The sequence below is a fragment of the Mus caroli genome, chromosome 17, assembly GCF_900094665.2.
Source record: "Mus caroli chromosome 17, CAROLI_EIJ_v1.1, whole genome shotgun sequence".
NCBI lineage: Eukaryota > Metazoa > Chordata > Mammalia > Rodentia > Muridae > Mus > Mus caroli.
Window position 1 is genome coordinate 59,744,647 of NC_034586.1, and position 15,678 is coordinate 59,760,324.

The following is a 15,678-nucleotide window of genomic DNA, read 5'->3' on the forward strand; positions in this document are numbered from 1 at the left end:
ATTTTTAAATCATTTCAAAAAGTGTCATCCCTTCCACAACTGAAGTTTGAACATGTATGTTTTTTAGTGTTTTGTTTTGTTTTGTTGTTTTTTCTGGTTTTTTGAGACAGGGTTTCTCTGTGTAGCCATGGCTGTCCTGGAACTCACTTTATAGACCAGGATGACCTCGAACTCAGAAATCTGCCTGCCTCTGCCTCCTGAGTGCTGGGATTAAAGGCATGCACCACCACGCCCGGCACATGATGCATGTTTTGGTTTGTTTGTTTGTTTGTTTGTTTGTTTGTTTGTTTTTAACATTTCAAAAACAAATGGGACCTCCTTGTGGACTAACTTTCATGGTACCAGAATCACCAAGGAAGCTGCCAAAGGAAGGAGGCAGCCAACAATTCTCCACATTTGTGATGCCCTTGAGCCACATCAATGCCAGCATGGCATGATAACCCTAAGGGGGCACATACCCTGGTGGTAACAACAGATCTCTTACTGGATTTAAAACCTGATCAGTAAGAGGGAGACCAACCATGTCGGATACCAGAAACCTAGCTAACTACTCACTCAAGTGAATTCATGGTTATCGGAGGAGAATCTACAAACCACTAATTTATTAAACCATCATAATCCCTAACAACAATCTATAAACACTCATCCTCAGACCCACAGATAAGTGTAGTCTTCACACCTCATCAAGGAAACTTCTCCTTGCAATAGATAGCAGCACAGAAAACACACAACCAATCAAAAGGCAGTTGTGAACCCCAGTCCCAACGGACACCTCTACAAAGCACCCCCTCACCTGAGGCTCAGGGAACACGGCACAAGAGGGGGCGGGACAACTGTAAGAGACAGAGGAGCATGGAGTTTGCTGCAAGACTGTCTCCTAGTACCCACAGAATCTTACAAATGTGACTGCCCAAACATAGGCTGAACAATGGTAACACCAACACACATGCCAAACTAGCCCGGGAAAACCCAGGAGGCCTCACTCTACACAAAGAACCTCAGAGAACAGAGGAAGGCCAGGAGAGAGACAAGCACACCAACTGGTTGTCCTATACCAAGCGGTCAGCCCTGAGAACACACATTCAAATAACTATACAAACTGAACAAGTTATACTTAGAAATATACAATAGCGATTAGTGAAAAGAAGTTTTGAGTTTGATGGAGAGGGGGGAAGGGCATACAGGAGGGCTTGGACAGAGGAACAGGAAGGGAGAAATGCTATATTATTACCTATTTTTTTTTAATTTCAAAAGTTTTAAAACTGAAAAAAGCAACAAAAATGTCTCCATTTTGAGATGCAAGTTTAAAACTAAGTCTTTTTTTATAAATACACTATTCTGACATTGGAAACTCCTGCCAGCTCCTCCCAGGGACAACATTTCCTGGTAACTGATATGCTATCCCTATCAGTCAAAATTAAAATGGCTTTGAGTTTCATTTATCTACAAGCTACAGCATACCTGAACCTAAAAAAACATGAAAGATCAGTCCAATGTGATTCCACTTCTACTAAAACATATAAAATAGGCTAACTCACAAAAAAACAGGATATAAATTAGCAGCTACCATGTGCCAGGGAAAGGGAAACAGGAAGGGATGGCTAAAGAGAAGAGTCTAAGCTGATAAAGAAAATGTTATATATTAGATCTTGGTGACGACTACATAGCTTTATGGATATAATAAAAACCAATAAACGTTATGTGATTATATCTCAACAAGAAAAAAAAACTGAGCCGTACATTAACCCATTGTGAGACATGTGTGCATGTGCTCAAAATATAAACCTTACGTAATTATTGAGATTCTTTACCTGCACTTACTGATCCTATCTTTTAACCATTCTAGTAAAAAGCTCTATTTGTAAATATACACAGTTCTGGGCATTAAAATATTCTTAATCTAGAATTATTGTCATTCCTACAGGCACCACAGGAACTCCAACCGAACAGATTTAGCTAACAAATCTTATCTATTCCAGTATGCCTGAGTTAGATTCGCTGTCAGAAAGAACTCTTTAAAGACACAGCAGCAAACACTAATGAAGGTTTAAAAACCCAGCACCACACACAAGCATCTATTCTCTTATGGGACCAGACTATAAAACAATTGGGCAACTTCTGCGTTTTAATGAGTAGTGTTTGCCACTTGATAACCAGGAGACAACTTGTAAACAGAGTAAAGGGAATTCAGACGGTGGGAAGGGACACACTGAACAGCACTGACAAAAACGAGTACTTACTAATTTGTTTTCCTGCATGTATATCCTCTGTAACTTCAGGCAGCTCTTAGCTATGACAATCATGCCTTCATCTGAGATCTTGTAACACTGGCCAAAATGGATGTCTTTGAGTTCTCTGCATCTTGAGCCCAGCTGTAAACAAAGAGATTTGGCTCAATGCTTGGAAAAGAACAAAGGCAACATATTTCTAGTGAGATTTCCGTGCAATATTTTGAAGAAGCCATACCAAAGATAAATGACGACTTGTAAGTTACTTTTAAAATAAGATAAAGTAACAAAGGCAAGTAATAACTTAAAACAGCATTTTAGAAACCATCCGCCCTCTAACATACTTGTTCCAATTGTACCACACAACATCAACATACACAGACTTAACAGTTTTAAGTTCACACTCTTATTTAAGTCTTAATAGTATATGTAGACTGGGGTTGGGAGGACCTAAATATAAAAATGATGGCATAATCATACAAATCAGTACTGCACAGCCATTAAGCTCTAGAAAATCAGAAAAGTAAGAATATGAAAATGTATGCATACTTTCATAGCAGAATGGGTATATAAGCTTAGATGAACAGACAAGTATACAAAGAGACTGAAATGCAGACGGACATGTAGACGATTGTCTTTAATGACTGCATAGAGCTTCATCCCTCCGACTGCCTTTCCATTAACTGAAATCAGCGCACAGTACCGCTTCATTGTGTGATTGCCAAGCAAACTTGTTTTAGTTGATTGTCCTCTCCACTCGTGTCCTTTGTCTTCCACTGCTTCGGGTGTTTTCATGTCACGTGGTTCCTCTTGTTCTCAGGTCTTCATCAGAAAAATTGTTCTCTCATGTGCTCTCTCATTCCGTCATTCTTCTGTCTCTCTGATTTTGAATTTCTCAATCTTTGCCCATACTCCTTTATGTGTGTGTGTGTGTGTGTGTGTGTGCATATGTGTGCATCAAAAGCTGAAATCCACATATGAGATGTAACATGCAGTCTATCTTTCTGTGTCTGGGTCAATTTGCTTAGAAGAATAATTTAAAGATCCATGTACTATTCCTAAAAATTCCACAATTTTTCTTTACAGCTAAGCAAAATTCCATGGCATGTTCCCATGGCATGTATCATATTTTAATATCTAGAGCCAACATCTACGAGCAGACGTCTAGGCTGATTTCATGTCCTTGCTATAATGAATAAAGCAACAGTGAACATGAATGCCCAAGTATCTCTGTAGTAGGATAGACATAGGAGTAGATGCTCAGAAACAGTATCATCGCTAGGTTAAATGGCAGACCTATTTTTATTTCCCTGTAAAACCTCTATACTCAAAAAAAGAAAAAAAGCTGCACTTGCTTACACTCCCATGAGCAAGGGCCTCTTTCCCCGCATCCTTGCCATGCTCACCACTTTTGGTAACAGCTCTTCTCACTCAGGTGACATGGAACCTTGAAGTTATTTTCATTTGCCTTTCCCTGATGGCTAGGGCTGCTGAACACTTCTGTAAATATTTAATGGCTATTTGCATGTATTCTGAGAACTGTTGTTTCTTTAGCTCACTTCTTTTCATTTTTAGGGAGTATTTAATTTTTTGGAGTTCCCTCATAAATTCGAAATATTAGCTCTTGCCACAAGTATAGTTGGCAAAGACTTGCTCCTCCTTTGCAAGCTGCCTGGTCACGCTGCTGACAATGTTAATTTCGTGTAGTCCCATTTGTTAATCCTTGGGGTTATTTCCTATTCAGAACAACCCTAGCCCCACTCTTATCTTTAGGAGTGTTCCCTGGTTCTGGTTTCACATTAAGGCTTTTGATCCAATTTGAATTGATTTTTGTGCAGTGTGAAAGACAGGGGATCCTAATTCCACTCTTCTGTCGAACAGTCCCCACACGCTCTACAGTGTGTTTGACACATGGGTCAAACATTAGGTGGTCAGAGCTCTGTGGGTTATATCAGGGCCCTCCACCCTGACCCATTGATCTCCAAACTTATTTTTCTGAAAGTATTTGGTGATCGTAACACTGCAGCTCGGTAGGGGAATTCTGAGATGAAGTATTAGAGTACCTCCAGCTGTGTTCGTTCTCCTTATGAATTCTTTGGCTATAACTGGTTTTACATTTCCATATGATTTTTTTTGTACTATGTTGTCTACTTCAGTAAAGACTATCATTGGAATTTTGATGGCACATGTATTATATCTGTATACTAATTTTGACAATATAGCCATTTTCCTGACTTAATCTTGCCAGTCCAGGAAGATCCTGCCATTGTCTGGTATCTTCTTTGGTTTCTTTTTTCAGTGTCTTCACATTTTTATTGTAGAACTCTTTCACTTCCTTAGTAAGGTTTGTCCCTGGGTAGTTTGTTACCACTATAGAACAAACTCACTACCTTTTGTATGTTGATTTTGTGTTCTACACCCTACTGAAAATGTATAATAGAATTTTTCTGGCAGAGTCTATAGGGTCCTTCAAAATCAAGCTGTCTATGAATAAAGCTAACTTGCCTTCTTTCTCTCTTGTTTTTTATCTATCTCATGTTTTACATGTTCCTGCTCTAGTTAAAACTACACTGAAGAAGACTGGCAAGAGTAGAACTTTTCATTGCAGGTTTTAGCGGAAATACTGTTTTTCACCATTTAGTGTTGTGGTGGCTGCAGGCTTGTTGGCTACAGTGTTTATTGGTCTATAGTATGTTCCTACTGTCCCTAATTTCTCCAAGACTCTCATCATGAGGACCTACTGAATGGTAAAGTCCTTTTCTGACTCTATGGAGATAGTATGTGGTTTCAGGCCTTGTCCTTGCTTGCTTGTACTTAAGTATCGTTCAATGAATAAAATAGTAATCAACTTTGTACATGCAGAACTCTTTTTAAGATGTTTTTCCTCGGTGAAGATTTCACCCCTGGTTGTGTGTATACTACACCCTCCCTCTTCCACTCACCCACATCCCTAGACAGAAGAGGCCTCTTTAAACACGACAAACACAGGAAGTCATGATTGTAGTTTTATATAGTTCTACATCATAGTTAATTTCAGATTTTAAAACTAAGTCCATGCTTAGAAGAGTATATCAGGAAAACAAGGACATGAATTCATCTATCTAAGCTTTAGTCTCTCCTTCACGATATAAGCAAAAAGTCACAGTAACAACAAATCCAATACAGTATAGTAGCTAAACAGTGCTTTTGTACACAACGTAATCTAAATGTAATCTGAGAAATTGCTTTTATTGCCAATACTATATATACACACACATATATATATATACATATATAAATACTTCCATTATTATTTGTCATGCTCATTAATATCAGCTGTCAAATCCAATTTAATTCATCAGAAAAGGAGGTACATTTCTAGAACTTATACCTAAGAAAGCTGGATTCAAGCCAATACTAAGAACTCTGAATTGGCTCAAATATGTCTTAAAGAAGATAAAATGAGACTTTTCAGTCTGCTAAGTGCTACTTTAACCCTCAGATGACCTCTCCATTGCTTTCTACACAGACCTTGCCCCTAGTTCACAGTGGCAAAACACTGGCATTCTCTGGCTAGAGTAACTCTCCATGTCTTGGTATTTGGGAGGAGAACACGGGGTTTGGCTTCTGTCTCTTAAGAACAGAAGCATGGTGACAAGTCTGAGGTTAAAGTTCATTCCACGTGTATCACTCAACGAACTTTTAAAAAGCTATTAAATGTTCTGAACTGAAAGGGTTCATCCTTATGTCTAGTGCAAATGATCAAAACAGATCATCATACTATTTGACAATCCTAGCTATGAGAATCTCCAGATTTCCAGTAAAAATGAGGTTCATATGAAGGAATGGGCTAAGAATGCCTCAAACTTCTTAACAATGTTCATAGAAAGCTACAGAGCTATACCATCAAATCCTAAATTATTGTGTTTCTAGAATAGAAATCTGCACTCTTGAGGCTGTGCCAGTGCCTGGCAAATACAGAAGTGGATGCTCACGGTCATCTATTGGATGGAACACAGGGCCCCTAATGAAGGAGCTAGAGAAATTACCCAAGGAGCTAAAGGGGTCTGCAACCCTTTTAGGAGGAACAACAATATGAACTAATCAGTACCCTCCCAGAGCTGTGTCTCTAGTTGCATATGTAGCAGAGGATGGCCTAGTCGGCCATCAATGGGAGAAGCCCTTGGTCTTGCGAAGATCATATGCCCCAGTACAGGGGAATGCCAGGGCCAGGAAGCGGGAGTGGGTGGGTTGGGGAGCAGGGCAGGGCGGGGGGAGGGTATAGGGGGCTTTGGGAATAGCATTTGAAATGTAAATGAAGAAAATATCTAATAAAAAAAGATTTAAAAAAAAAGAAATCTGCATTCAAGACTTTAATTAAGCCTGGGGGTAGAATTAGAGGGTTTTTTTTTTTGGGGGGGGGGTAATTGCAGCTTTCCAGATATTTAAGTTCTCAAAAAAAGATTATCTCCCATGTACTTTTAATAAAGATGCTATTAAAGCATACTCTACAAATTTTGAGACTATATCAAAGAAATAGAACAACCAGGTAACAGGAAATCTAATCCAACATCAAGATGAAAGAACTAATGGATATGCTGAAGTCATATTAAGATGACATACTGCTGCAACAGCCTTAGCACAAGAAGTCCAGTTCCAAGTCTTCAGAGCACACTAGCTAAGTTTAAGAAGGCAATTTCACTCAGAGACTACACATCGATGCACTCCTGCACCGAGAGAAATCTGTGAGCTCCGCTAATGCTAAATAGAAAAACTGACTAAAGAGGGTGGAAGATACTAATCCCAATCAGAGCAAAACATTATACAGAAGAATGCCGTACATAATTATACAGTATAAAGAAGTAATACATGTTTAACAAGAGGCACAACAGAATTCAGTCACATGGTGAAAGGGTAAAGCCAGAGAAAGATGGGCAAGGGGGATGAATTCTCGCCCTCTGGGGAAAGGAAGCAGCCGTCTAGCTGAAACAGATTAAGTATAAAAAGCAAAGAAGCAAGGGAGAGAAAATGCTTCCCTTCTGGAGGACGTCCAAGCATCCTACCTCCTAGTGGGGACACTGATCGCTCTCGATCTAATAAAGGAGACATGCTCGTTTCATCTCTACACTCCTGTCCCTGAGAAACGAACAGCTCCCAAGAAACAACCAGCTTTGACTGATCTGGCTGGGACTTCTCTGCCGACCTACTTATCCAGCTATGACTAAGTCAGATGGCCAGACCCCGGAGTCGTGTTAACAAGCCCACTTAGCTCTCATAGAAGCAATGACCTATGCTTAAAGTCTCTGCATGCTGAATTTGGTGTATTTTATTCTAGCACTCTGTTTTATTTTCCCTCTTTTTAGATTCCAGGCAACAAAGGACAGACCTCCCTGGAACTTCAGCCATTACTGCGTCGGAAAGACAAGTAAAGCAGCTTACATCTAAGGAGCGATGGGGCCTTGGTGGGGTCATAGACATCGCTGTGTGATGCCACGCTGGTGAAGCTTCAGGCTAAGACCAGAGACTTAGGTTGACTGCATGGAATGCTAACACAAGTGATACTGGTTGCTTTATCTGCAAGGAAATGACACCATGGCAAGGGAGAGAACCAAGTGCACACTACCATGCCACGGATCCTTGCATTATCTCCTTCAGAGCGAGTGATTAGAGAGTCTCAGGAAGCAGGCTATTTTGACTCACTACCTAAGAAGTAACCATCAGTTACTGCCATGTCGGTTACTGCCATTGATTTAGATCCTGACTGAACGTACTGCCATTATTTTATCCATAAATATCCCAAGTTCTAGACACTCATGGCAGCATCAAATCAGTTTGTTGACCTTCAAATCACTCCATGTTTTAAAAAAAATCTGTTCATGGCCACAGAAAAGCATTCAAAGAGCATCAACCAAGTGCTATATGTTTCTCTATAAGCGTGCCCTGAGTCCCAAACCACAGACAGGGTACACAAGTCTTCCAAACACAAGATTCTCTAGCCAGGAGGAGGATGCTGGAGACACTGGAGCTCTGATCCTGCCAAGTGGAGAAATCTTGATCAGATACCTGCCATCTTCCTGAGACACACACACAAAAAAGTGGTACCTTGAAAATAAGATATGCCCCGTCTTGGTCACTATTCCTGCTGTAATAAACCACCATGATGAAGGCAACCTGGGGAGGAAAGGGTTTTCATTCAGTTTAGCCTTCCACAGCACTGCCCATCATCAAAGGAAGTAGGGATAGGAACTCAAACCCAACAGAAACATTGAGAAGGACTTATGCAGAGGACATGAAGACGCGCTGCTTACTTACTGGCTTGGTTCCTCATGGCTTGCTCAGCCTGCTTTCTTTTAAAACTCAGGACCACCAGCACAGGGGTGTCCCCATCTACAATGGGCTGACCCTCCCCCACTGATCACTAATTAAGAAGCTACTTCCAGCCAGATCTTCTGGAGGCATTTCCTCAAATACGATAAATGTTCTCTGATGACTATAGCTTGTGTCAAGTTGACATGAAGTTAGGCGGTACAGTCCCTAGATAAAGTTTCATCTAAACCACGCAGCAGAAGGTGTGGGAAGCATAATGAGCATAAAATTAAGAGTAGGAGAGATAAAGCTGATCACCAGGGTATCAGTATTAATGAAAGAGCATCTGCTTTCCGGTCCTTTGTGTCCTAGCAGCATGAAGAGCCAAGCAAACTGAGGCGGCAGCACTCTTCTCCTCCATCAGGGACATGAGCACGCAGGGCAGACTGCTACAGAGGAACACATTTTACGAGAACCAAAATCTCCTAGCAGAAGCAGGAGGAGATAGGATAGGAAACCCTGAATTGAGGTAAACTCACTATGGGTTCAGGATAGACACTCTGAGAACGGAAGCCACAGGAAGGTACAGCAGCACAAGCTTTACTGACAGATGCTGCACCGTCTCCATAGACTGTGTCAGAGCAAAGTCACTTTGTGATTCTGACTGTGGAAGAGGGATAGTGTTTTCAAGTACACCAGAAAATCCTGGGTTATTTTGTTTCATTTTATTCTGTTAAGACAGGGTCTCATCTAGTGACCCTGGCTGACCTAGAACTTAGAGATCCAAGTGCTGGGATTAAAGTTGCCTGCCACATGCCCAGCTACATTCTGTGGTTGACAGAGCACCTCCTCAGGGGCAACTATTTACCAGAGTCTACTGTGCTGCAGTCTTGTCAGAGCCTAACACCTCCCTGCTCCCTGACCCGAGAAAGACCCTTCCCTTGGGATCTACCTCTCCAGCCTGTCTCCTGTGCTCATCCTATCCCATCTAAGGTAGAGGAAAAAGTAGAAGTGTCCGCAGATTGCGAAAACTCCAGGGGAACACGCCAGGAGACATTCACCAAATGGTTCAAAGCCCTCATCACAGGACAGAGAGGACTCCCTCTGCCACACACAGTCCTTCCTACACTCTAAGGAAGACTCATTTCCAGAAGTACCACTTATCAAGATATAATGTTCACAACAGATATATAAAAGGCATAAATGAATAGGTAGACAGGTAAAAGAGGCTCCATAATCATTAGAACTAGAGTCAGACAGAGCTGTAATGCTAAATTATTGAACCAGGATATTCTGTTTGTTTTATCTAATATTTTGAGGGCTTTAATGGAAATTACAGGTGACATGCAAGAACAGATGAATACGTAAGAGGCAGAAACTCTAAAAATTAATCCAAGTTAGAAATAACAATATATTTTAGCAGAAATGCCGACTGTTTTAGACAGGCTCCTTAGCAGACTGCAGGGAGCTGAGCAGACTATAACGGTTTAATTTTATTTTAATTTTTTTTTTTTTCAGTTCCAAAACTGAAAGCAAACGGAAGAGAGCGGAGAGGCGTGATGGAATGACCAGGATCCACTGGCCTACTGCGGGGTCATGATGAAACTGAAAAGGTCATGCGGGATGCCATGCGAAGGGAGGGAAGCCAGCGTGTGAGGCACCGGAGCCTAAACACTCCCTAGACTGATGTTCCACACCAAACACTGAGAAGCTCAGGTGATACCACAGGGTGTTCTCAAACTACAGAAGATTGAAGATGAGATAACAATCGTATGGTGAGGCAGAAGATAAAGACACCCTGCCTATGGCGAAACTATGATGACATAGCAACCTCTCAAACTGTGCAAGAGAACAGAGTAAAAATGTTTACATCTGGGTGACAAGAGAGCACCAAGTAAAAGGCAGAGACAGTCAGAATGGGGCTCAGTGCAAGCATCCAGCTACAGGCTACAAGAAATCCATTAGAATTAAACAGATGGACAAATGGCTCAGGCTCTCAGCGCTAACACTAACCTGCCAACGGATGCAGAAGTTACACTCACTGAACAGCACACTTTAAGCCACGTTTGTGGCTTTAAATAAATACACTTGTGTATTTAAATATGTAGCAGACAAAGGGAAGCATTAGAATAATACAAGAGTCAAGACTCCAAAAGACACAGCAGTCCTTACTGTGTGGTTACAACAAAATGTCAGAATATCTGAGGCAAAGAGATAAACGTCATAAGGAAGAGCATGCGCTCGAGATCAGAGCTAGACGTGCTCTGTGAGCCACCCAGCCAACCCTTGCGGTTATCCAAAACAGCTGGAAAGCAAACAACTAAACAACGGTGCGCAGAATTACCTCGACTGAGGAAAAGCTAGGCTATCCTGTGGAAGTTGAATGGGGAAAGAAATAAACTGCATGTAGTGATGATAGAATATTAACAAGTGCTAAACAGAAATGAGCTATAAAAAGACATAAAGAATCCTTAAACATGGGCTGGAGAGATGGCTCAGCATTAGTTAAGAGCACTGACTGCTCTTCCAGACGTCCTGAGTTCAATTCCCAGCAACTACCAGATGGTTCACAACCATCTGTAATGGGCATCTGATGCCCTCTTCTGGTATCTCTGAAGACAGCAACAGTGTACCCACATACATGAAATAAATCTTTAAAAAAAAAAAAAAAAGAATCCTTAAACATATATGAGTAAGTGAAAAAAATCAAGTTTGAAAAGAGCTAAACTTTACATAACTTCAAATAGAATAGTTAAAATTAGGAAAAAGAATATCAGCCAAGTGAGGGAGAATGAGGCAGAATGAGTCAGAGAGCGAGGATGTTTGCTTTTTCAATAGTCGTCTTGTCTTGATTTTGTGACTCATTATTGCTGCCAGGCTTGGGGTTCGCTTGGTCCTCACTAGTAAGTGCCTTCAGATGCACATGGTTACCCCTGTTTTTGAAGTGCACTCCTGTGACCCGTGTGCTCTACAGCAGATGACCCTCTTGGTACCACAAGCATTTTGCTCTGTGGTATTTCACTCTTACTCATCCCAAGGTGCCCTCTCAATTCCTTCGCCATTTCTTCGGGGAGCCACTGGTTATCATGAGTAGACTGTTCAGCCAATGCTCACACACCTGAGGATTTTACAACTTTCTCTATTTAGTTTCCAGGTTCATCCCATCATAGTTGAGGAAACTACTTTGTAGAATTTCATTACTTTTAAGTTTTTTAAAAGGTGGTCTATTTACGAGAAAACTCCACATGCACATAAAGATGAGCATTCTTCCATTTACTAATGCCCAGCTTTTGTTTTTCTTAGTTATTTGTGACAGGTTTTTGTTTGTTTGTTTTTAGCTTTTTGAGTATGCTTGAAGAAAAAAAAACTGATTTTAAATGTTGTTCTCAGAAGTCCATTGCTTAGGTTTCCTCAAAAAAGAATTCTTTCCATTTAAAAATCCTCTAGTGTACCAAATTCTTTATCCTTGCATGCCTTGTGACTTGAGGCCAAAATTGGTTGTTAGAAGGGCTTCGGAGATGGCTCAGTGGTTAGGATCAGTTGCCGCTGTTGTAGAGGACTTGGCTTCAGATGGTAGCATCCATACCCAGCAGCTCACGGCCACCTGTAAATCAGGTCTAGAGGGTCCGACGCCGTCTTTGGGTCTCCATAAACTCCGTTATACATGTATGTCTACTAAGGCGCGCATGCACGCATGCACGCACGCACGCACGCGCGCGCGCGCGCACACACACACACACACGCACACATGAAATAAAAGTAAATAAATTAGGTAAACTATTATAGTGTGTTGATTTGAGAGATTTCCCTAAGATTTACTGCTCTGGCAGCCAGGATTTCAAGAGATTTCTGTAAATACCAGAAGTTTAAAAACAAAAAAAGCCCTCACACACACAACTCTCTGTCCAGCCTTTGCAACCTGGTTCTGTGCTTGGCTACAACCTGAACGTCCTTCTTGCTGTGCCTCACTTTTTACTTGCCGCATTTCTCCTGTTTTTAATTGCCCCCTCATGTTATTGTGAGCAGGGTAATTTGTGAGACGGTATTGCTGTGTATAAGACAACCAGCGATGAAAACAGATGCTCTTCTGTTTTCCTAAATGTGTTCTCACCTGGGTGCACATGACTTTCTAAGTTTTCCTATATACATTGATACCCTGACAGCCCTAATTTCAGATAGGATGCTAAAAACTAACCCTGAATTCCCTCCCTGAGTCATTTCATCTAGCACCTCAGGAAGGCTCCTCAGATGCTATGCACAGCAACTACAAGATGTTCACCTATTTGCCAAAGTATTTTCAGTCTGAGTCTACTGGTTTTCTATCATAAAATGTTGGGAATATATTCCATAATGTATGCATCACCCCTGAGTAGGTCCCCAATAGTTTAAAAACACATACACATGCATGCATACACACACACACACACACACACACACACACACAAGATCTGCCCTATTCCCTCTGCAACCAGGGACCTGTGTCCCACACTGGAAATGCAACTGCTATCTTTACTACTATTGCCAACCTAGGAAGATTCTGGAACACAAATTGTTTTCTTTTTTAAAGCAACAACACTGTATTCCTTGTTCTTTTAGTTGGCCTTTCCTGGTTTTTGCTTTTGAGCTGTTAGTTTGCTTTGCTTTTTGATTGTTCAACTTTGTTTTTAATGTTGCTCTGGCTGGCCTGGACCTCATTTTGTTGGCCGGGTTAGCCTCTAACTCCCATGTGCTATTGATCTCCTATGCCTGCCGCCTGCTGTGGTCCTCTGGCTGTCTCCGGTGGCTCTGGCACCTCTGTCTGCTTTTAAACATTTCTACAGAGTTTTAGAGCCACCTGTTCAAAGATTCTTCTCATGGATTGGGGTTTGTTGATTGACTATTGGCTGATTTCTGTTTGTTCCTTGTTTGCTTGGACAGTGCTGGAGAGCAAACCTAGGGCCTTACAAAGCCTAGAACAGTCTACCTCTGAACTATAGCTCTAGCCTAAACATTTATCTTTTGAAAACTAAAACTCATACCATAGCCAAACTGAAATTTACTCATGATTCCGTTTTTAATTATCATTTTAATATGAAAAAATCTACAATGGCTGATTTTCAGAAACATCAGAGTTCCATGACTCAAACAAACTTGGGACTGTCATAATAGTAACAATGGATATAATTTCTTAAACAGATTTTAATGAGTTGATTATTAACACTTACTTGAATACAAATGCTAGATGATAAAAATTAAGAAACCTAAAATAGCTATTATTCTTAATTAAGTTGCTCTTTTCCCCAGGTTCATGATCAATCGAAGTCTTATTGGACAAATACAACAGAGATACAACATGCTGGCAAAAATGTTTCCACTGATAAAATTATATAGTACGATTTTTATGGAGATAGAAATGTCAACACTCAAAAGATGATATTCTATAAATAAGATAACATTTGGTCAAAACTATCCAACTTTTGGCAAGATGACCCAGTGGGTAAAGGCTACTGCCATAAGCCTAGTGGCCTGAGTTCAGTCTCTGGGACCCACATGAGAGAAGAGACCTGACTCCTGCACACCATGGCACGTGTGCACACACACAAATCAGTTAATTTTAGAAGTGAAAGGGCAGCAAGATGGCCCAGCAGTGCAGGCACCAGCCACCAAGACTGACTACCAAAGTTTTAACCCTGGAACTCACATAGGGAGACACGTGTACACTTGTGCACACACACAAACTATATGAAGAAAAATATTTTTAAATAACTAAAATTTTAAGGAAGTCACTCTAGCCTGAGAAACATTATCAACCAGAATTTAATACTTTATAAACACTATAATCTTGACCTATTACAGCTTTAAATTAAAATGCTTTAAGTAAGCCAGGCGAGGTGGTGCATGCCTTTAATCCTAGCACTTGGGAGGTAGAGGCAGGTAGATTTCTGAGTTTGTCAAAAGGGCGACAATGAGTCAACAAAGTCAGCAAGAAACTGCTAAATAACTGAGTTGAAAAAAATAATTACAGAAAAAAAAAAAACATTAATCATGAATAAGTCACCATAAAAGGATTGGTTTACTAAAACCATAATAAACTCCATAACACAATTTATCAAATATCAATAGGTTACAAAATTAATTCACTAAGTGGGTCATGGGCAACATTTATTTAACATGGTAATATAAAATAAATTAGAAAACATGGCCGGGCGTGGTGGCACACGCCTTTAATCCCAGCACTCGGGAGGCAGAGGCAGGCGGATTACTGAGTTCGAGGCCAGCCTGGTCTACAGAGTGAGTTCCAGGACAGCCAGGGCTATACAGAGAAACCCTGTCTCAAAAAACAAACAAAAAAAAAAATTAGAAAACATGAATATACACAAAAACCTTGTTTTGTGTATGTATGTGTATGTGTGTGTATATATATATATATATACACACATATATATGCACATATATACATACATATATTGTAAAAGTCCACTCTTTTTGTACAATACCCAAAACATCATTCTGTCAGTCAGTGCAATCTATTATAACACCCCAATTTTTGCCACACCTTGATACAGAACAGTTAAGAACGGGAAAATGGTACCCTATACTACAATTGAGAACCCGTTTGATCATTGAAGAACAAAATTAACTATAGCAGAAATATTCAGACAGCTTTCCTATTACTGCATTGTATAAAGCTACTTTGTAATTCAAAAACCATAAATAACTAAAACATTGAAATGTTAATTCTTATAATGACTGACATAATAGATTTATATAATCAGTTTCAAAGTTGTAAAGTTTATAATATTTGTGACAACATATTCTATCTCTTATAAAACTTGCTAACTTCTCTCTACTTTTAACTACAACTATAATTTTATGTTTTTCCCAAGTATTACTTAGAACATCCCCACTAGCCTCCTAATATGATACCTATTGTGTTACATGACACTTAGATATGTAAAAATAATCCAGCTGTTAATTCATTGAATTTAAAATAAAAAAGTGTACTGGCTAGTTTTGTGTCAACTTGACACAGCTGGAGTTATCACAGAGAAAGGAGCTTCAGTTGAGGAAATGCCTCCATGAGATACAACTGTAAGGCATTTTCTCAATTAGTGATCAAGGGGGAAAGGCCCCTTGTGGGTGGGACCATCTCTGGGCTGGTAGTCTTGGGTTCTATAAGAGAGCA

At 40.3% G+C, this 15,678-nt stretch overlaps 1 protein-coding gene across 1 annotated transcript in view; it reads right to left on the reverse strand.

Moving 5' to 3' along the window:
- Positions 1-15,678, reverse strand: part of Fbxl17 (F-box and leucine rich repeat protein 17) — a 432,158-nt gene that overhangs the window by 400,547 nt on the left and 15,933 nt on the right. Inside the window, exon 4 of the mRNA XM_021149392.1 lies at positions 2,241-2,372. Within this exon, the coding sequence (XP_021005051.1) occupies positions 2,241-2,372 (132 nt within the window). The remainder of the gene's footprint in view (positions 1-2,240; positions 2,373-15,678) is intronic.